The following is a 22,389-nucleotide window of genomic DNA, read 5'->3' as shown; positions in this document are numbered from 1 at the left end:
AATGTGCCCCCAAAGTCTTATTTTCTTAATTTCTTAGCAAACCCTTTCAATGGGGCAACGCAGAGAAAAACATCAAATAAGTCAGAGTACAAATATGGAATATGTTACTTGAAATTAGCACTTTATGACAATTAACAGTAAAAAGAATGTTGAACCTGGACATGGTGCATGAGGTCAACTCCTGGCTTTGTTTCTTACTAACAGTATAGCATTGAGTCAGTCACTTAATCTTCTCTGGGACTGGTTTCCTCATCTGTAATATAAAGGGGAGGAAACTCAATGACCTCTGAGATTTTTTCCAGTTTGAATTCTATGCTCTGTTAAATCTCCAAGAGATGCAAATGCTAACAAACTCCTACATCCTTGTATGAGAAGCATCTCTGCTGGGTTTCTTGTTATCTCCCACTTTCTGAAGACAGCCCTTCAGCTGGGTATTCTAACCCTCTTAGTCTGGAAAAAGTTATTGTATCCTTGCCCTGACTCTCATTTATAGTTATATTCTCCAGCACGACCCCAATAATTCAACTCTTGCAATCACAGATTAAAACATTAACGCAAATTAGCAAAAAATCATTACTTAAGTGCTCTTTTCTTGAGACTATTTACAAATAGTTACGCGTTCAGGCAAACCCACTTCTGACAGCCAGAAAGGAATGGTTATAAACGTCTGCATCTATAGGCGGCCTTTATTTATCTATAAACAACTTGAGGATCTCATTCCCCCACCTTCAATATTTATAAGTGATCTGCTGGATTTATTTTCTGTAAAAATCCCTCAAAGGTTTTCCCTGTCAGATACAGTTGTTTTGTGCAAAAATCTCTAATTAGGCTGGCTGTCACGCTGGGCTCTTCCGAGATTACCCTGAAGATGGAGAATGAAGAAAACCAGGCAGCCCATGCAAAGACACAATATGTTAAAACAAGCATTTTGCTTGTACTTTAAGCTCTAATTGAAATTTAAATTCTGCAGTAAAAAAAGACACAGTAAATCATCAAATCTATGGATCAGCCTCACAAAACCAGAGGGCATTCCATTTCAACTGACTGCAAGAACAAATTTGATCTTAATTACTAGGAAGCTCTTACAAGTTACGAAGGAAGTCACAGCTTAAAGAGGATCAGCCTCCTAACTTCTTGATAAATTAGTTTCTCCAGACTAACCTTTTGGATGCCAAAGAAATATATCACATGCATGGCAGTGAGGAAAATGTCAGTGTTCAAAGAGGGGTGAAGTAAATGGCTAAGTAATCACTAAAATGACACGTATGCACGCTTAACAATATGCTAAGTCTGGGAAATAAAGATTAAATTTAAATATAAAATTCGAACAACCACTGCCACACACTGGCAGCATTTAAAAAATGTGCTTTCCCAGCATCTTACTACAAAAATTTAAGGTTTCTTAGCATTTTCCCAGTTCAGGTTTCTTTCTTTTGAGGCCCTTCTATAGACATGAGAAAGCCCTCCAGATTGATTCCTGGGTCCCACTTCATTGAAAGATGTTCCTTATCTGGGACATGAGGATTGCCAATTTTGTGATGATAGGGTAGAGTCAAAGGGATAGTGCCATTCTTGATCAATGGCAAAGAGGCCAAGGTGAAGAGTCCCCATTTACAGTAGATTACTTTCTACATAGCCAACAGAAATGAGCCCAATGGCCTAATGAGGTCTGGGGAACATTTATTTAAATGTACCCAAGTGGAACAAGAATCACTCGATCCTAGAAGAAGTTCCCTTTTTGCCCCTTTCCTTAGTTGGGTCTAGAAACTGCAAAATCATCTTGCACCCCTTGGGTGAGAAAACCCAAGGAAATGGGAGTGATTTTTCTTTGTATTTGCTACATGTGTTTTTATCTGTGCTTTACTGAATCTTTATTTTGGTGGCATGTGTTTTCATCAGATCTTTGCTATACTAGATTTTCCAGCAGGAATAAAGTAATCAGCAGGAGAAAGGAATGCCTTCCTTTTTCACAAGGGAAGAGTCTACAATTGGTTTTGGTCCAGCAATCCTGCCTTTCATCAATATAAACATTTCAGTTTTGCTGTTGTTTTAAACACAGTCTCCTTCAATCCTGGACATTTGGACCTGATACTGATTTTGGGTGTTCTGAAAGGTGTAGATAGGGAAGGAAGGAAAGCAAGAAGGGAAGGAAGAGAGGGAAAGTGTGAGAAGAAAGAAAGGGAGCAGAGGAGAGAAGGAAGGGAAGGAGGGAAAGAAGAAAAACAGAAAAGGAAGAAGGAAAAGGAAGGAAGGGATCAGAGGGAAGAAAGAAGGGAGAAAAGGAAGAAGGAAGGAAGGAGGGAGGGACGGAAAAAAGGAGGAAGGGAGGGAAGAAAGAAGCATTTATTAAGTGCCAGGCACTGTGCTAAGTGCTTTACAAATATTATCTCATTAGATAAAAAAAAAGACCCACATGTAAAAAATATTTATAAACAGCTCTTTTAGTGGTGGCAAAGAATGGAAATTGAGAGTATGTCCATCAACTAGGGAATGGCTAAACAAGCTGTTGTATATGACTGTGATGGAATACTACTGTGCTACGAGAAATGACGAGTAGGGTGCTCTCAGAAAAACCTGGAAAGACTTCATGAACTGATACAAAGTGAAATGAGCAGAATCAGGAGAACACTGTATATGGTAACAGTAATGCTGTACGAATGACAGCTATTCTCAGCAATACAATGAACTGAGACAATCTTAAGGACTTATGATGAAAAATGTTTATCTATCTACAGAGAAAAAACTAATGGAGTCTGAATGCAGATCGAAGCGTACTTTTTCTTCACTTTATTTTTCTTGGTTTTTTTAATAATGTTTTCTTTCACAACATGACTAACATGAAAATATGTTTTGCTTGATTCCACCTTTATCAAATTGCTTGCCTTCTCGATGGGGGGGAAGGGAGGAAGAGAGGGAGAGAATTTGGAACTGAAAAAAATTTTAAAAAATGAATGTTAAAAATTATTTTTACATGTAATTGGTGAAAAAAATAAAACATTAAATTATAATTTAAAAAATCTCATTTGATAATGGGGAATGAGGTAGGGGAGAGGGAGCCACTTTACTGGCACATACGGTCTCCTTAAAAAAAAAATTCACAATGAGGTCTTCATACCATCTAATGCTAGTGATACCACAATACTTCTCTGTTCTTTCACAGAAAAAAAGATAAAGTTGTTTAATTGGGCTAGGATAATCTTCATCTTCTTCATCAGAATTATAACCTGGCATACAGAAGAAAGCACTGGTTTTGGAATCACAAGACCTTGGTTCATATTCTCTTCTTAAAACACCTGGCTTCCTTTGAAATTCAACTCAAGTGCTACCTTCTCAATGAGGTCTTTCCTCATCTGTACTGCCTCCTCCTCTCCCAGAGCAAAATGCATGAAGCCTTTCCTGATATCCCAGCTCCTAGACCCTTACCCCCAGGTTGTATATGCTTGCTAGATAGGCAGATGATAGACATGATAGATACTTTCTTAAAGAAGAGTGTCAAAAGACACTCTTTGGTTGTGGTGAGCCATGAATGGCATCTGGAGAAATGAAAGCGACTATGGCTTAAAAGGCATGAAATGATTGGTTACAGATGCAGCAGACATTTCAGAATCAGCTGTCCATGTTAGTCAAAACAGTGACTGCTTAAAGAGGTCAAAGCAAATACCAACTTAAAACAATGAGGAAATGACTCTCTCATGAGGACGATTAAAGCTACTCCAACCCAATCTGTTAAATACACTGTTTGTCCAGAAAAATGGACAAACATCGACTGATATTCCTGTCAAATGCCATTTCTTAGAAAAATGTATCTCATTCACAACCATCTAGAATAGTCTAGTAGGTCTGTGGACAAATTTCCAGGCGGCCATGAACTTTAATGAGAAAAAAATAACATTTTTGTTTTTACTAATCTCTAACTGAAATTTTGCATTTTCTTCAATTATGGATATAGGCAGTCAGTCATTACTATATGGAATCCATGGGCTCCCCCAGACTGTCAAAGGGGTCTATGACATACAAAAAAGGCTAAAACTCCTTGATTAAAAGAACTAAAAAACTGTCTCAATCAGCAAATAATCTTGTTCACAGAATCATAGAAATTCAGAAGAGGCTTCAAAGATCGTCTAGTCTAGGAGCCTTTATCCTTTTTTTGTGTTGTGAACCCTCTTTGGTAGTCTGGTGAGACCCCTTCTCTGAATATGAAAGATAGAAAGGAAGAGGCAAGCATTAATTAAGCACCTACTGTGTGCCAGGCATGGTACTAGTGCCTTATAAATATGATCTCATTTGATCATTTGTTCTTAAATGCAAAAAGTAAGAATTAAAAAGAAAACCAATTGTATGTATATACGTATGTGTACACGTAAAAGTTCATGGACCCCAGGTTAAGAACCCCTGATTTAGTCCAACCCACATCTAAACTTGAATCCACTCCAAAACATTCCCTCTGTCACCTAGCTTTTCCTCAAATACCTCCACTGATGAGGAACCTACTACCAACGAGGAATGTAGAAAACTATGCCATTTCCCAGCTCATAAACATTCAATGCTTTTCCATTAACCTCTAGGGTAAAACACAGATTCTTCAGTCCATAATTTTAAGTCCTCTACCATCTTGTTCCAATTGATTTTTCTGGGCTTATTTCATTCTACCATCCTTCATGAATGTTATATTCTGACCAAACTGAACTATCAGCAGTTCCCTCGAATCCAACGTTACATCTCTCACCTCCACACATTTTGTACAGGCCATTCCCTAATGCCCGGAATGCATTTCTTCCTCATCACCCCCAACTGGAACCTCTGTCTTACAAGGCTCAGTGCAAGGGTCCACCCCATTCATAAAGCATTCCTTGAGCCCCCCCCGCCTCCCCTCATTAGTTGTTAGTCCATTCTTCTACAGTCTCCGTTTATCTTGGTCGTATACTTACTTGTGTTCCCCTATCCCACCCCACTCCACCCCCACCAACAGAATATAATTTCTTGAAGGCAAGGATAGTTTGGTATGTCATTATATCTGCTTTGACTACCTAATAGTGCTTTACACACAGTAAGTGCTTAATAAACTTTGCCACCATTTTAATAATGATTATCTTCATTAGCAATGACAAGACCACCACACAGGGACTCCACCTGATGTATCACAAGGAAGCAGGAGAGATACTCAAAATGATGGCAGTCCAGAAGAATGCTTGGGTCTGAAAAAAGAAAAAACATCTAGAGGAAATTCATACAGGAAGCTATACCATTTTGAAGGATCTCAGGATGCATTATCAAGCTATCCCAAAGAAGGAAACATTCCATTAGAATGGAAAATTTTAACATTAGCAACTGAGAAAAAAATACAAACAATTCAAATTTAAGTATAGCATTTTAAAGTTTACAAAGTAGTTTCTTCACAAAAATCCTGAAAAATATTACAATGAATATCCTTCAAGTGAAGCTCGGAAAGAATTTGGGACTGTCTTATGGTCATATTGCCAGTAAATGACTTTAAGAACCTAGGATCTTGGTAATCACGCGTCACAACCTTGCACAATTTAAGACAGGCAAGGAAGATGTCTTGTCTAAGGAGTATTCAAGGTTGGATTTTGTTCTCTAATCAAAAGAATTTTGAAAATCAAATAGTAGTAGACCCAGTGGGAACCTATTCTCTTTTCTGTGACTATAAAGGTATGATTTCCAACAGGTAATTGACTGTGGAAGCCAACCTATTCACTTTTCATGTTTCCATCAACAACATCCTTAATGCTTGCACAGACTATTTCCATGAAGCTCTGTAGACAATACAGGCTCTCTAAGAGCAGGCAAGATATCAACCCAGGTTTCCCTGATCCTGAGTCTAACATTAAGACAGGCAAATACTGGGAGGATGACCTCAAGTCCATTCCATCACAACTTACTTGTTTCCCCAGGGAACTAAAATTCCTTGCAGATAACAAATACTAGAAAAAAAATTACCTAATTTGTAGTATTGCACTCACCATTATTTAAAATTTTAACATATCTTTATGTGTATTATGATGAAATACTAAGTGTTTTTTAAAAGCCATTTAATACACTCTTACACTTCCATAGCACATCAATGGCTAAAGACAACTGCAGATCCTAACATCGCTAAATAGAAAATGAATAATTAGTGACAGGAAAGAACTTTGAAAATCTAGAAGGGCTCCACAGATGCGGAAAAATGACAGTCAACCAGTGCCCCAAAGCTCAACACTAGGCAATAACCCCCCCCAACAAAACACTAAAAAACTGCAGAGCCAGACAGATGCCTGTGTTTGTATTTTCCCTTCTACCCTTTCTACAAAAGATAGCTCCTAAGCTCTGCTCACGAAGCATGTTGTCAACACATACAAAGGCAGCATCTTAACATAGACAAAATCTGCTATTGTTGAGATTGGGAAGGCATCAGCAGTTCAGGCGACTAGAGGACCATTAATGGGATACAAAGCTTTAGCTTCTGGGTGACTGCTACCCGTCTGTAGAGGGTCCCACCAGCGGAGTTACTCACAACCAATGGGAAATGAGCTGGTGGACGGGTACCGTAACACACAATCTCCTTTCTATTTTGTAACAATCTCTACTTGACTTACACTAGCATGCCAAAGCCCAACGGGGAATTAGGATTGAGGTCTTCTCACCATTCCAAAGAATTCCAAATCAGGGTTCAGGCACAGGAATGAATAAACTGCCTTCAGGCAAGGTCCTATCTGCTTGGTGAATAAATAATGACTTTGGTATCTACATATTTCAATCCAGAATTTTTAAACTGTGACCTTTTTATTTCTAAAATCTATATGTGGGACATGTCTATACTACATACAGTTTGGGTCTATACATACTCACCACTAATCTCTTCCTTTCCTGTTTCCTACTATCAAAAACATAAAAAAATAATACCCAATCAACTGGGGAATGGCTGAACAAGTTTGGTATATGAATGTAATGGAATACTATTGTGCTATGAGAAATAATGAACAGGGGGCAGCTAGGTGACGCAGTAGATAGAGCACCAGCCTTGATTCAGGAGGACCTGAGTTCAAATCCGGCCTCAGACACATAACACACTTACTTACCAGCTGTGTGACCCTGGGCAAGTCACTTAACCCCATCGCCAAGCCAAAACCAAAAAAAACAAAAACAAACAAACAAAAAAAGAAATAATGAACAGGATGACTTCAGAAAAACCTGGAAACACTTGTATGGTCTGATGTTGAGTGAAGTGAGCAGAACCAAGAGAACATTGTACACAATAACAGCCATACTGTGCGATGACTAATATTGATAAACTTAACCCTTCCCAGCAATAAAAGGATCTAAGACATCTCCAAAGGCCTTGTGATGGAAAATGCTATCCACATCCAAAGAAAGAACTATGGAGTTGGAATGCAGATCGAAGCATACTATTTGCTATTTTTTTTTCTGTTAAGTTTTGTTTCCTCTTCCTGGTGGTTCCTCCTGTTGGTTCTAATTCTTACAACATCACTAATGTGAAAATATGTTTAATAGGAATGTAAATGTACAGCTTATATCAGATTGTGTTATATCTTGGGGAGGGTGGTAGGGAAGAAGGGGGAGAAAAATTTTTAACTCAAAAGCATATGGAAGTGATTGTTGATAAATCAAAATAAATTAATTTTTAAAAAATACCCAAATTAATACAAAATCTTTACTCAATTTTAACACTTTTTTTCTTTTTGCTTACCACAATTAGAGTCGAAGTGAAGGCTACTTTATGCCCTTCTAATTCCCATCTTTTTGCACTGAACTGGTCCCTTAGCAAGCAAATCCCTCTAAACAGAGAACTGTTATAGTTTGAAAAGATTAGGTATGCTCTGTGGTGGGCCTTCCTGTGTCTGCCGTCAGTGAGTTCGAGTCATATGGCAATGACTGGCAGGTGGGAAATGCACACTGATTTTTTTAAAAATTAGGATCAAAATAACTGTATCCCAGTTATCTAAAAGATCTTGCAGAGATATGACTGCTGAACTGCTCCCAGAGAAAGCCAGATTGGCTTTTTAAAAGCTGGACATAGCATCAAAGGGTCTCAGTCTAACACCCTCTGCCATATAACACCTATGTGATCCTGGGCAACTCACTTCATCTTTCTCGGCCTGTTTCCTCATCTGTAAGATGAAATAACAAACGTAAAGTGTTTTGTAAACCTTAAAGCGCCACATGAAAGTGAGCTAATGCCAGCTATCACTGGCTCTTACTTAAGCCATAACAATTTTAAACTGCACTAAAACATTTAGGACAGCCTGTATTGCTGTTTTTATTGTTATTAGTATTAGTACTAAAATGAGGGGATTATACTTTGAGGACCCCTTCCAGCTTCAGAATCCCATGATGCTATGGATACACGGTTAGACTTGGAGTTAGGAAGACCCGAGTTCCAATTCTGGCTCAGATACTTACTAGCTGTGTGACCTTGGGCAAGTCACAACCTAAATCTCAGTTTACCACACATAAAAGGAAGATAATAACAATGCCCACCTCATGTGGTTGTTGTTAGGATCAAGCGAGTCGACATATATAAAGTACTTTGCAAACCTTAAAATGAGATACACACACACACACACACACACACACACACACACACACACACACATTCACTGATGTTTAGTCATCTCAGTTGTGTCCAACTTTGTGACCCCATTCACATTTTCTTGGTAAAGATACTAGAGTGGTTTATCATTTCCTTCTCCAGCTCAGAAAACTGAGGCAAACAGGGGAAGTGCCCAGGGTTACACAGCTTGTGTCTGAAGCCACACTTGAACTCAGGTCTTCCTGAATCCAGGCCAATGTTCTGTCCACTGCACCACCTAGCTATTATATAAATGCTAGCTAGTACCATTATTCCTTATTATCATTATTTATTATTCAACTACTATCCTGCAAATGGGGAGAGATACCATAGAACTGGAGATAGGGAAGCACTGAAAGATTAAAAAAAAAAAAAGGAAGATAGTGAGGTCTTCAAACAAAAGGCCAGTGAGCTTGATGACAATTTCTAGCACAATTCCAGAATGCTTTGTTAAAGCGGTAGTTTGTGAGAACTCAGAAAGGGAAGCAGGGATCATTCTAAGTCAGCATGGGTTCATTAAGGACAAGTCGATACCAGACTAATCACATTTCCTCGGTGGATGGGTTACAAGGCTGGCAGATCAAAGGACTGTTGTACACACTCTATGATATACCTGGATATCGACAAAGTTTTTCATGCTTCCCTGTGGATGAGACAGGTAGGTTAGGTAGATGGATTTGGAGCTGATTGAATGACCAGATGGAAAGAATGGTGATTAAACGGATCAATGTCACCTTAGAGGGAAGCCTCTGGTGGAGTGGGCCCCCCCAGAGATCTATTCTCAGTCCTTTGGCCTTAAACATTTTTGTTAATGACTTACAGAAAGGTACAGATGACATGGTTAGCTAAAGTTAGAAATGAAAGCTAGCTCAGAGGGATAGAGAACCCACTGAGTGACAGAATTGGGATTAGGAAAGATCTTAAAAGGCTAGAACTGTGGACCAAATGTAATAAGATGAAATCTAATAGGGATAAATGTTAAAAAAAAAATCCTTGAACTTGGGTTCAAAAAATCAACCCCATAGTATGGGAGAGATGTGACTAGACAACAGTCCTTGTACAAAGGACCTCAGAAGGTTAGTGAACTGAACATGTCTGATGATGACAACCAAAAAAGTGAATGTGATTTTAGGCCACAATAACAAAAGTACAGTCATACGGGGCAAGAGCAGTAATTTTCCTTAAGTGCAGAGCTGGCCATGTGACTTCTCTACTCCACCAACTCCAGGGGGCTACTGCCTCTAGGATAAGGGATAAACTTCTCTGTTTAACTTTTTAAGCCTTTCCCTACCTGTCTTTCCAAACTCACTGGACATGACTCTCCCCTCTATACTGTCATCCAGCTAAACTGGCTTCCAACACTATACTACTCTCCCATCTCAGTGCCTGTGCAATGGCCACCCCTCATGCCTAGAAAGTATTCCTCCCTTAATTCCACCTCACAAAGGCCCTATCTTCCTTTAAGATTACTGTTATCATGCATAACCTATATAAAATTGCTTACCTTCTCAATCAGGGAAGGGACAGAATTTGGAACTCAGAATTTTTAAAATGAATGTTAAAAATTGTTTTACATGTAATTGGGGGAAAATAAAATACTAAATACTTAAAAAATAAAATCAAGACACAAAAAAAGAGAAAAAAGACTTACTGTTGGGTCGTTTTTCAGTCATGTCTGACTTTTTGTGACCCACATTTGGGGTTTTCTTAGCAAAGATATAGAAGTAGTTTGCCATTTCCTTCTCCAGCTCATTTGACAGATGAGGAAACTGAGGCAAACGGCATTAAGTGACTTGCCCAGGGTCACACAGCCACTAAGTGTCTGAGGCCGGATTTGAACTCATGAAGATGAGCCTTCCTGATTCTAATCCCAGTGCTCTATTCACTTCACCCCCTAGCGGCCCTTCCTTTAAAATATATTTTGCATGTCTTCACCCATGTAATTGATACTATATTGCTTGCCTTTTTAATGGGTTGGGGAGGGGTTGCAGGAATAAAGAGAATTTGGAACTCAAAATTCAAAAATAAAAAATGTTAAAAATAAATTTAAATTTAAAAATATGCAGCTCCCTAATGCCTCTCCACACACGCCAGTAGTACCTTCTCTCCAAAACGACCTTGTATTTAACTACTTTCTATATATTGTATTATATTCTATATATTTATTTTCTGTTGTTTTATTATTTTTTCTATTTATTTCTTATTTTATCTTTTATATTCACTTTATATTTATGTTGAATAAACAGACACATACATGGGACCGTATTTACATTCATCCCCCTCCCTGTTTGATTTTTTTTTTTTAATTAAAGATGTCATCCCTTGACTCACTTCTTAAAGAGGCCTATTCACTGAAAGGGTGTTGCCTAATTCAAAGGGAGAACCTGAAAAGACCTTAGCTTAAAAGGGTGGTCTCCCACTGCATCCTGGGTCACCTCTAGTCCTCCTGATGAATATCTGGCCACTGGATCCAGATGGCTCTGGAGGAGAAAGTGAGGCTGGTGACCTTGCACAGCCCTCCCTCACCCAAATCAGTCAATTGCAAGTCATGTCATCTTACTGATTTCATGGTCCTCTTCGAGAATGAAGGACAAACACAACAATTTAGACACATACTTGTTTTCTCCCCATTAGAATGTCAACTTCCTTGAGACTATAGATTGCTCCAGTCTTTGGAACTTGTATTCCCAAACATAGTGTCTACACACAGTAGGTAGTTATTAAATCCTTACTAGTTGATCGACAGACCCACTGTGCCCTTCCCTAGTTGGAGTATTCTGAAAGCCACCTTTCAGGAGGACATTGACAAGCTAGAAAATATCAAAAGAAGGGGGACTGATGAAGGGAAGGAGATTCAAAGTCATGCCATCAGAGGGATGGGTGGAAGATGCAAGGATGTTTAAATTGAAGAGAAGACTGTAAGGTTGGGATAACTAATTTCATATATCTTGGAGTCCGTCAAGTGGAAGGATTACATTTGTTCTTCTTGGCCCCAGAGAGTGGAATTAGGAGCAATGAATGGAAGGAATTGAAGAAGCAGATGGCTACAATGGACCACACGGTGGGTTTGGAATCAGCTGTTGTTTTTGTTGTTTATTTGTGTCTGACTCTTCATGACCCTATCTGGAGTTTTCTTGGCCAGTGGTTCGCCATTTGCTTCTCCAGTTCATTTGACAGGTGAGGAAACTAAGGCAAAGAGGGTTAAGTGACTTGCTCAGGATCACACAGCTAGTAAGTGTCTAGGGCCACATCTGAACTCAGGTCTTCCTGATCTGGTGCTCTATCCACTGTGCCACCTCAAATCCCAGGTGAGCCACTCAACACCTGAGCAATCTCGAGCAAGTCACTTAACTTTTCTGGGTTGAAGGCTCTTCATTTGTAAAAGGGGGGGAAGGGGTTGTATTTAATGGTCTCTAAGGTCCCTTCTCTCTATATCTGTGAGCCTATAAACTTGTAAAGAGCCTTCAATGGTTCTCTGTTACCTATTAAATAAGGTCCAAACTCTAACTTGGCATTCAAGGCCTTGCACAATCTGACAGCTCCTTATTCATCTCATACTGCTCACTGCATCCTACCCAACTTTCCCTGTACAAAGGACGGTGCCTGGTTCAATCCTGGAGAGGCCAGGAGGCAGAAGAGTCACACCTAGATAGATGCAGTGTGGTTACCATTATGGAACAGCATCTGCATATGACACACAACAGCGATTCACCTTCTCCCTCAGCCCTGTCTGTTTTTACCTCTACAGCTGAGCTTGGAGGCGCCCCCTCCAAGAGCAGTGCCCTGGCCAGGAGGCCACCTTACCCCTTTGCTCAGCATTCCCAATGGTACTGAAGCAGACCAAGGAGTCACAGAGAAAGTTCTTCCATGACTTCTGAACGTCTCTGTGGCTCAAACTCTATCAGCAGCCCTGGCTCTGTCTCTACAGCATCAGTGAGACAATGAAATTTACCGAGTGTCCACTAGTGTGTAGCGGAGCCCCGGCTACAACTGCCCTCCTGTCCCTCCATCTGCTGGACCTCTGTGGCACTTGAGGGGTACGCAGGGTCAACAGATTCAAGTATTTTAATAGAATTTTCCTTCCCTAGCTGTTGATAGCTAACAAGGGAGACAGATGTCTGACCAGCTCTCTGATTTAATAACAGATCTGAGGTGAAACACATTTGTCACAGAGATCTGGTCATGTTCCATACCGTAAGGATATTTGGTATCCAGTTTACTCTCGGCTGCCCTGTTCCAGGGAAGCAAGTCATCACTGCAACCGTTGGGCATCCCGTTGTACCCGATGCCAACAATTTTGTTTTCTGCATTGACGATGCAAGCCCCAACCTAAGTAGGGAAAAAAAAAAAGCCCAAATGATTCCAATTCAACTTGAGATCCACACTTAGAATCAGGAAGATCTGTGTTCAAATCCTACCTCTGACATTTACCCATGTGTGACTTGAGGCAATCACTTAAGCTTTTCAAGTCTCAGTTTCCTCATCCATAAAATGGGGATATCTATAGTAGCTACCTCAAAGAGTAGTTGTGCGTTTCAAATATGATATGTAGAATGCAGTTGACAAATGTCCAAGTGCAATATTAGTGTTTGCTATTATGATTATTATTACTACTTCATAAAGGTGCTATGAGAAACAAGCCTAGCCAGTTACCAGCCTAACAAGGGCTCTTAAAAAATATTAGCACTAAATTAATAACAGTAACTAATAAAATTTTTTAAATTAACAATATAATTAACATTATATAGTATAATACAGAATAGTAAATATAACATTATATAACATTATATATAACATTATAACAATATAATAAACATTATAACATATAGTATGTAATACATATCATTTTAACATTCTATATTATATAATGTATAATAGTACATATAACATATATTATTGTATAACATTATATATAATATAACATATATTAACATAACATATAGTATTATATACTACATAACAATTGTATAATATATAGTATATATAATATTATGTTATATATACTATATATGATATATACTATGTATACTATACACACTATAATATATAATAGTCTATATAATATATGATAGTATATATAACATTATGTTATTATATAACATATATAAAACATTATAATATAATAATTAACATTATAACATATTGTATATATATAACATATAACATTGTATAATGCATAATAGCACATAAAACATTATATTATTATATAACACATATAACAATAATAAACATTATAACATATAGTATTATATATTATATATAGCATTATGTAATATATAATAGTATGTATAACACTATATATTATTATATAATATTATATATAACATTATAACAATATAATAATCAACAGGGCTATATAGCTCTTACTACGTACCAGGACAATACTAATACTTTACAATTATCTCATTTGATCCTCCCATCAACCCTAGGAGGTAGGTACAATTATTACCCCTATTTTGAAGATGAGGAAACTGAGGTTGAGGTTAAGTGACTTTCCAAGGTTACACAGCTACTAAGTGTCTGAGACTGGATTTGAACTCAGGTCTTCCTGACTCCAGACACAGCATTCTATCCACTGCAACAAAGATAAGTCATGGTGGTAGATACTGAAGGGATTTGGAGATGAGTACGGCATGGTTCCTACCCTCAAGGAGTTTACAATCCAGTAGGAGGATAATAAGATAGTTAATAATGATAGGTATTGTGGTATAGTGGATATAGACTTGGCCTCAGAGTCGAGAAGACTTGGGTCCTGGTCCCTCCTTGGGCATATGTACAGAGTATATAAGAAAATATTGTGACAGTCCACAAGAGAGATCACTTGATTTATCATTACTATTACAAGCAGAAAAATTTAATGAAACCAGAAATACAATTAACTCCAATGCCACTGAAGTGGAAGACATTGTGGGGTGCCCTATCTTGTTAGAATGAGATTTTTATATTCTCTGTATCTGTATCTCCTGTCCCTAGCACAGTGCCTCACACATAGCAGGTGCTTAATAAATGCTTGATTACTGATCGATTGATTACCCATTCCTCAATCTTGCCTCCACAATCCACCAGTCTTTAAACAAATTCCTGCTGCAATGAGGCACTTAACTGAAGAACCTAACAATGTACTCGGGCAGCGAACTGTAAGAGAAGAAATAAAACTGCGAACATGGAGACAGCAGATTTATCCTAAATCTTAAAATTAATGGTCAGTCTCCTAATTTTTCCCTTTTCGGCCATCAATGCATTTATGTGCATCTGTGTGAGTGTGAGTGAACTACACTCTGAGAAATGGTCTTACCTGGGAATTTGGATCCTTGCTTCTCTGGGCAGATAAAAAGGCCACAGCCATGAAGTACTCGGGCCATTCCAAATAGTCGTCCCGTTTTTTACAAGTTGCTTCACTGTGGCTTGAGCTGCAGGGACAACAAAAGCAATATGATAATGATGATGATGAAGAAGAAGAAATTTTAAAGCCCAGCATCTGAGAAAAGCAAACAGGTCATTTTGGCCAACAGCCCCCAGCGAGGTGGCACCATAGCGCACAGAGCACCAGGCCTGGAACAGGGAAGATTCATGTTCCTGAGTTTAAATCTGGTCTCAGACGGTTACTAGCTGTGTGACCCTGGGCAAGTCACTTAACCCTGCTTGCCTCAGTTTCCTCACCTGTAAACAGAGCTGGAGAAAGAAATGGGGTCACAGAGAATCAGACAGGATTGAAATGACTAGCAACTCATATAACATTTCTCTAGAAGTTAAACAATCTACAGCAGCCAGAGATGATGCAGGGATCTGTGCAAGAGAGGAGTCAGCTTTGCTGACTCTAGCTATATGACCTTAGGCAACACTGTGCCTCAATTTCCTCATTTGTAAGATTAATAAAATCTGCTCTATAGCTACGTGGTATCGTGGACAGAGCACTAGGCCTGGAGTCAGGAAGACCTGAGTTTAAATCCAGCCTCAAACACTGAGTAGCTGTGTAATCCAGGGCCAGTCTGTTTGACTCAGTTTCCTCAGCTGCAAAATGGGAACCAAACAAGATAATAATTGTAAAGCACTTTACCACAGTGCCTGGTACATGGTCAGTGCTATATAAATATTATTTATAGTTCATATTATTATATTATATATAACATAAATATAATATAGTTAATATTATAACACTTTTGCAAGGCACTTTGAAGAATATAAATTGTTATGGGAAATGAAGTGATTATTATACTACCAACAATAAAGTGAAAATCTTCATAGCACAGTGCCTAGCACTACAGTAAGGGTTTAATAAATGTTTGCTGACTGACAGTAGTATGAACTATAAATGGGCTAGAGCTCACGAAAGGGAATCGAGAACTTCAGCTCCTGAAAGGTCATCGAGGAAAAGAGGCAAGGCCTCAATAGAACACCCTGGAACCTGTCTGTGCTCAAGCGCCAGGCTTGGCAGAGAAGTCATGTGGAAACCACAGAGATGCAGTCTAGGAGGCGGAGGGCCTTCCAAAAGCTTTGCTGGAGGGCCCATTCAGCAAGACCTGGATTCCAATCCCACCTCTAACATTTATTCACCTTGGTGATCTGAGGCAACTCAAGCTCTGAGTCTCCGTTTTTCTCAGCTGTAACATGCAGGTAACTGCTGCTGCACCTACTTCACAGGACTATTTTGAGGTTGAAATGAGATAATCTAGGTAAAGCACTTTGCAAACATCCAGGTGCTATATAAATCTCAGTTACTATTATTACTTCTTCATGAAGGTGTGGTGAAAAAGAAAACCAACAGTACCTGGCCACGCAAGGGCATTTAAAAATATTAGCATGGAAAAGCTGTAACTCTTCCTGCAAAGAGGCCAAGGTCCATCTTCCAACAGAATGGAAGCTGGGAATCGTTTTCTCTCTGTCTCTGTCTGTACACTAGCACATAGCACACAGAAGGCATTTAATAATTGCTTGTTTTTTGGACTGATTTTCCATGTACTAAAAGAGGGGTGCCATCCACCATCAATCCTCTCCCCAACAACCCTCATCTAGACTGGTTTGTAATACTGAAAATAAACTGACTCGAATTGGGGCAGAAAGAATGGGGGAAGAGTTATTCTGAATTCAGATCAGAGACACCCAAAGGGCTAATTTTTTTTTCTTTTTTACACTTTAACAGGGAATACACAAACACTATATATTGTTTCTCTATGCGCAAGCTTCTTTTGGTATAATGGTGGAATAACATAGTGCGCTGTACTTAGAATAAGGATCTGTGATCAAATCCTGTCTTGGCCTTTTACTAGTGTAGTTTGTCCCTGAGCCTAGGTTTCCCCATTTGTAAAATGGGAATGGTAGCAACTACCCCCCAGGGTTGTTTGAAGATAATACAGGAAAACAAATTATGGCACTGTTAAATAAATGTAAGCAATTATTATTAAGCTGCTGTGCAAACCATGCTGGCTATTAGGCTGTTGTGATTATTATCGGTATTATTATTATGGGAGTTTGAGGCATTCCAACTTCAACGTCAGGTTTCAATTAATCAGGCCATTCCAGCATCCGTTCAGTCTACACCCCTTCTTCCTCATTTCCAGGGTATTTCAGTGGGTTTGGGGGCAGGTGGTGTGGGCGGGCTGAACACACTCCAGCGCAAACGCTCCCAAAGCCCAGCACCCTTCCTCCACAGGGAGCCTCGAAAGTGCACTTGACAGGAACACCCCAGAAGGGCTCCCACCGCAGGGCGCCTCGTGCGTGGGGACCCCGGGGCGCAGAGGCCGGGGCTGGGGAAGTGGTGAAGGAGGAGGAGGGGGAAGAGGAGGAAAGAGGAGGCACGACGGGACAGGACGGGGGGGGAGTGGGAGAAGGAAGAACGTGGAGGAAGAGCAGCAGGAGGAGGGGGGAAAGGAGGAAAGAGGGGGAAGGACAGGACAGGGCGGGGGGGAGGGGCAGAAGGAAGAATGCGGAGGAAGAGCAGGAGGAGGAGGGGGAAAAGGAGGAAAGAGGGGAAAAGAGGAGAAACGACGGGACAGGACAGAGGGGGAGAAGGATGAATGTGGAGGAAGAGCAGCAGGAGGAGGGGGGAAAAGGAGGAAGGAAAGGAGAAGGAGGAAGGGGGAAGAGGAGTAAGGTCAGGAGGAAAGAGGGGGAAGGACAGGACAGGGCGGGGGAGGGAAGGGGGAAAAAGGGGGTGAAGGAGGAAAGTGGAGGAAGAGCGGCAGGAGGAGGGGGGAAAGAGAAAAGAGGAGGAATGAGAAGAGGGAAAAGAAAAGGAGGAGGAAGGGGGAAAAGGAAACGGAAGGGAGAAGGGAGGAATGGGAAGAGAGAAAAGAAAAGGAGGAGGAAGAGGAAGAATGGGAAGGAGGAGAGCAGAGCGTACCCTCCGAGCCGGTCCCCGCTCATCCCGCCGCCGCTGCAGCCGCCTTCCCGCCTCCACGCGCCGCCAACAAAAGCGGGAAGAGGAGGAGCCGGAGGCGGGGCCAGCGTCCCCAGCCCGGGTCCCTGCGCGCGCTCGCCCGCCCGCCCATCCTCGGCTCCCGGGGCGGCCCAGGAGGGAGGGGAGCCCGGGCACGCCTCCCCATCTCCCGCCATCCCCTCCGAGCCGCCTCCCCGCGTCCTCCCTCACCCTGACCCCGTCTCCATCTGCCCGCGCCACGCTGCCACCTGGGCTCGCAAACTGGCGCAAAAGTCTCTCTAATCCCCCGCAAGCTTCTCCCGCAAAAGGGAGGGGGCCCCAAAGTTGTGGGTGGAGATGGAGAGCCAGCGCGCACCCCTGTCCAAGAGAACTGCGAAGCGCGGCCTCTGGGGCGCAGGTCCAAACTCGTGAAGGGCGTTCTCCCCGCCTGTGCGCTAGCAGGGCTCCCTCCGCTTCCACGAGCCCGCTGCCGGGGATGCTGCGCGCGGGGAGAGCGCGCGGGGCACGCGTGGCGAGCCGTTGCGCTGCCTTCTCTCGAGCCGCCTCCCGCCGCTGTCTCTGCCTCCCCTATGTGTCCACTTCTGCCCTTCCTCATTTCTACCTCTAGTCTTTGGAGTGTTGGGACTTTTTCCAGAATTCTAGAGGGGCTGGTCATTTGATAGGGAAGAATGGATGAAACCAAGCGAGTTTTTGCCAGTGACTAAAAGAAAACCAGAAAGGATGCTAATTAGATAGTGCAAATTAGATAAGAGTGATGAAGCTGCAGGCCTGCAGTAGAGTGGGGGAGTGGGGGACAACTACGAGAAAAGGGGCCCAGAAATCCACAGATCTGTGTTAGTGTTTTGATACCTGCTACTGTTAGCGTTCTGAATGGCCCTTTGCATGCAATATGGAAATGATATTTGCATCTTATGAAATTTTTGGAGATTTGGTTAGGGTCCCAGCCAATTAGATGTCTTGTCCTTCTTCCTCTTTTCTCCTCTTCCCCCTTCTTTCTCTCCCCCTTTCTTCCACTTTCTTCCTCCTCCTTTTCTTTTCCCTTTTCTCATTCCTCCTCCTTCCTCCTCTTCCCCCTTCCTTCTAATTAGGGTAAGTTAACCTCTCTGAGCCTTTCTTCATCTGTAAAATAAAAGGGTTGCATTTTCCTTTTTCGTAAAAAACTCTAAGAAGTCAGAGGAGGACGCTTAAAAGTTGGTTCACAAGCCAGGATGACCTTGGTTTTGTGACCAAAAGTATTTTAATTCTCTGGACCTCAGTTTCCTCTTCTGTAAAAGGAGGAGGTTGGACTAAATGACCATGGAAGACCCTTCCAGCTCTCTAAATCTATTATCCTGGGGCAGCTAGATGGTGCAGTGGATAGAGCACTGGCTCTGGAGTCAGGAGGACCTGAGTTCAAACTGGGCTTCAGACACTTGACACTTAACTAGCTGTGTGACCCTGGGCAAGTCACTTAACCCCATTGCCTACCCCCCCCCAAAACGAAACAAAACCTTGTTATCCTGTGAAGCTTTGTGACCCACAGCCCTGGTCTCAAAACAACTAGTACTCTAATAATTGCCCCCTTAAATCTGGTGTATTGGATTTATCTATAGAGGGCTCACATCCACTTTTACCCCATAAGCTCCATGTAGATTTAATGTCTTACCAAGGCTTATTATTCCTTCATTGCCCAGCACCATGCTTTACACAGAGTAAGGTCTTAATAAATGTCTGCCAAGTCAAATTAAATTGAGCATTGGCATAGGCACAATAAAATGACAAAAGAATTCCTTTCACTCATGTGCTGGCTGAGTGCACTGTCAGCAATCAATAAGTAATAAATACTGTAATAATCATGAGTCCTGATCTGTGCATCACACATGTGAGCTGCTAGTCCAAACAAAAGCTTGTTAACTATATTAATTTAGTCCAACAGAGGAAGAATGATGGGAATGAGCAGTGGGCTGCTATCTCATTTCTCACAACAGCAGACACATCATTCTTTCCATGGTCCAGCCTATGGATTCAGTAATTAAATTATATACTGCTCTTGATAGATTCTGGGAAAGCAAAAGCAAAAATACTTCTTAAATATAGATTTTATTCTTTATTCCCTTGATTAGGGGTGGGAAACCTGAGGCCTCAAGGCCACATAAGGCTCTCTAGGTCCTCAAGTGCAGCCCTATCTACTCAATTGGCCTTTCATTGTGGCTCTGCCCAATCCCCCAATTCTGTTCTGTTACCTCTGGTTGCCCCTGGCCACTTCCCACCCTTAATCCCACCTAGACTACATTCTCCCTTGCCCATGTCATCCAGGTCCCTGGCATTCTGTTACCTCACAGTCACTCCAGCTTACTGGCCACTCCCATCCTGATCCTCAGACCGTCCTCCAGTTACCCCAGACTACTTGTCCATTCCTAGATCCCTTCCACAGTCTTTCTATATATATATAAGGTCCATCTGGCATCCATTAAGGTGCTCAGATTCTTAGAATCTGGCACACTTGCATTAGCGATACAAAGGCTTAGATTCCTTAAGAGTCTGGCCAATATGGCGGGTCTTTAATAAATCTTGTCTTTGGCTGAAAGAAGGCTTGGGTCAAACTCATTCGGGCAGGACCTGCATCTCTTGCTCTCGATATTTTGGGGTCCCAGCACTCCTAAACCTCAACACTTTGACCAAATCCAAACTTCGCAGAACAAATCCCCTAAAAAAAGGATTTGTTCTGTAAAACTTGGACCTAGAGATCCACATGTGGCCTCGAGGCTGCAAGTTCCCTACCTCTGCCCTTGATAAAACTCAGGCTTAAATAAACAGTGTAGGCAACTTTAATTATTTCCCAAGTCAATAAGAGCTCCTTTAGACAAATGACTACTTTCCTATGTCATTGCAACCAAAATTTATTGTGAAAAATGTTGAATTCTTAGCCTCCTCATTCATTCTCCAAACTTCCATTGAAGTCTTATCACTACAATCTCTGGGTCTTCTTAGAGTCATTCTTTTTCTCCCAACCATACCTGATACCCTGATAACATCACCAATTCCCAGAATTGCAACTAGGAACTCAGGCACCTGGGGCAGTTTCAGTCGAGTGAGGGCGGGATTCATCCAAGGCAGAAGTTCTTAACCGTTTTTTGTGTGATGAACTCCTTTCGCCATCTGGTGAAGCTCACCTAAGGCCTCCTTTTCAGAATAATGTTTTTAAGTGCATAAAATACATAGGATTTCAAAGGAATACCAGTGATATGAAATGCCGTGATTAAAAAAAAATTATTTAAGTTCATAGACTGCAGGTTGAGAGCCCTGGTCTAAGAAATGACCACTGCAGTGTGTGGCAAAGGTAGGCTACAAACATGTCACAGGAGTTGAGAAGGTTAAGGAGGTTAGGATATTCAGAAAGGCAGGTTTTGGAATAAGACGAAGGCTTTGAGCTAAGTGGTTGTGCTGTTTGGGAGAGTATAAAGAGACCTGAAGGTCACTAGATGAAGACAAGAAATATCTGGATTAGGATGGGGTTCAGTTAAATGGCCAGACCCGGTTGCTGAATGATAGTGAAAGGAGCATCTGAAAGTGACATTGGGAAGCAAGGAGAGTACCATCTATTCCTCTTCCTGGCCCTGGATGACAGAAAAAGCAGCTGACCTTGGAGAGGGTATCAATCAATCATAGAACCAGAGCTGGAAGAGATCTCAAAGGCCATGCAGTCCAAATCTTTCACCTCAAAGATGAGGAAATTGGGTATATTGAGGTTAAGTGATTTTCCCAGGGTTACAAGTATCTGAGGTGGGATTTGAGCCCACTCTTTTCAAAAAATTAATGAATTAGTTTTTAGTTTTTGACATTCAGTTTTTGAGTTCTAAAATTTTTCCTCTTCCTTTCCCATGCCCCTCCACAAGACAGCATGCAATCTGATATAGGCTATACATGTACGATCATATTAAACATATTCCCACATTGGTCATGTTGTAAAAGGAGAATCAAAACAAAAGGGAAAAACCACAAGAAAGGGGAAAAAAGGAGAGAAAATAGTATGCTTTGATCTGCATCCAGACTCCATAGTTCTTTTTCTGGATGTCGATAGCATTTTCCATTATGAGACTTTTACATTGTCTTGGATCATTGCGTTGCTGAGAAGAGCTAAGTCTATCAAAGTCAGTCATCACACAGTGGCTGTTACTGTGTACAATGTACTCCTGTGAACCCACCCTTTCTGACTCCATTCTACGGCATGCTGCCTCAGAGCATATGGTATCTTCAGGAAAAAAAAAGTTTTCATTAATCTGCAGAAGATAGAAAGAATAAGAGAGGAAAATATCTAAGATGATAGATTTAGAACTGGAAGGTATTTTATTTTAGAGATGAGGAACCCATTTACTCAAGGTCACATTATGGGTGACAGTACTGGGATTCCGATTCAGGTCCCCTGATTGAAAAATCCATCTCT

General features: G+C 41.0%; 1 protein-coding gene across 2 annotated transcripts in view; it reads right to left on the bottom strand.

The window, feature by feature from the left end:
- DCTD (dCMP deaminase) overlaps nucleotides 1-18,007 on the bottom strand; it is a 50,965-nt gene extending 32,958 nt beyond the window's left edge. For both annotated transcript variants that reach the window (XM_078148135.1, XM_021007702.2), the window contains exons 1-3: nucleotides 17,931-18,007; nucleotides 14,886-15,000; nucleotides 12,784-12,919 (exon numbers count right to left, since the gene is read on the bottom strand). In XM_078148135.1, the coding sequence (XP_078004261.1) occupies nucleotides 12,784-12,919; nucleotides 14,886-15,000; nucleotides 17,931-17,953 (274 nt within the window). In that variant the 5' untranslated portion in view covers nucleotides 17,954-18,007. The remainder of the gene's footprint in view (nucleotides 1-12,783; nucleotides 12,920-14,885; nucleotides 15,001-17,930) is intronic.
- Nucleotides 18,008-22,389: the final 4,382 nt, after the last annotated feature.

The sequence above is a fragment of the Phascolarctos cinereus genome, unplaced genomic scaffold (assembly GCF_003287225.1).
Source record: "Phascolarctos cinereus isolate Bilbo 61053 unplaced genomic scaffold, phaCin_HiC Scaffold_9;HRSCAF=440, whole genome shotgun sequence".
Classification (NCBI taxonomy): Eukaryota; Metazoa; Chordata; class Mammalia; order Diprotodontia; family Phascolarctidae; genus Phascolarctos; species Phascolarctos cinereus.
The sequence above is the reverse complement of the archived record's forward strand: the minus strand, read 5'-3'. Positions and strand labels throughout refer to the sequence as shown.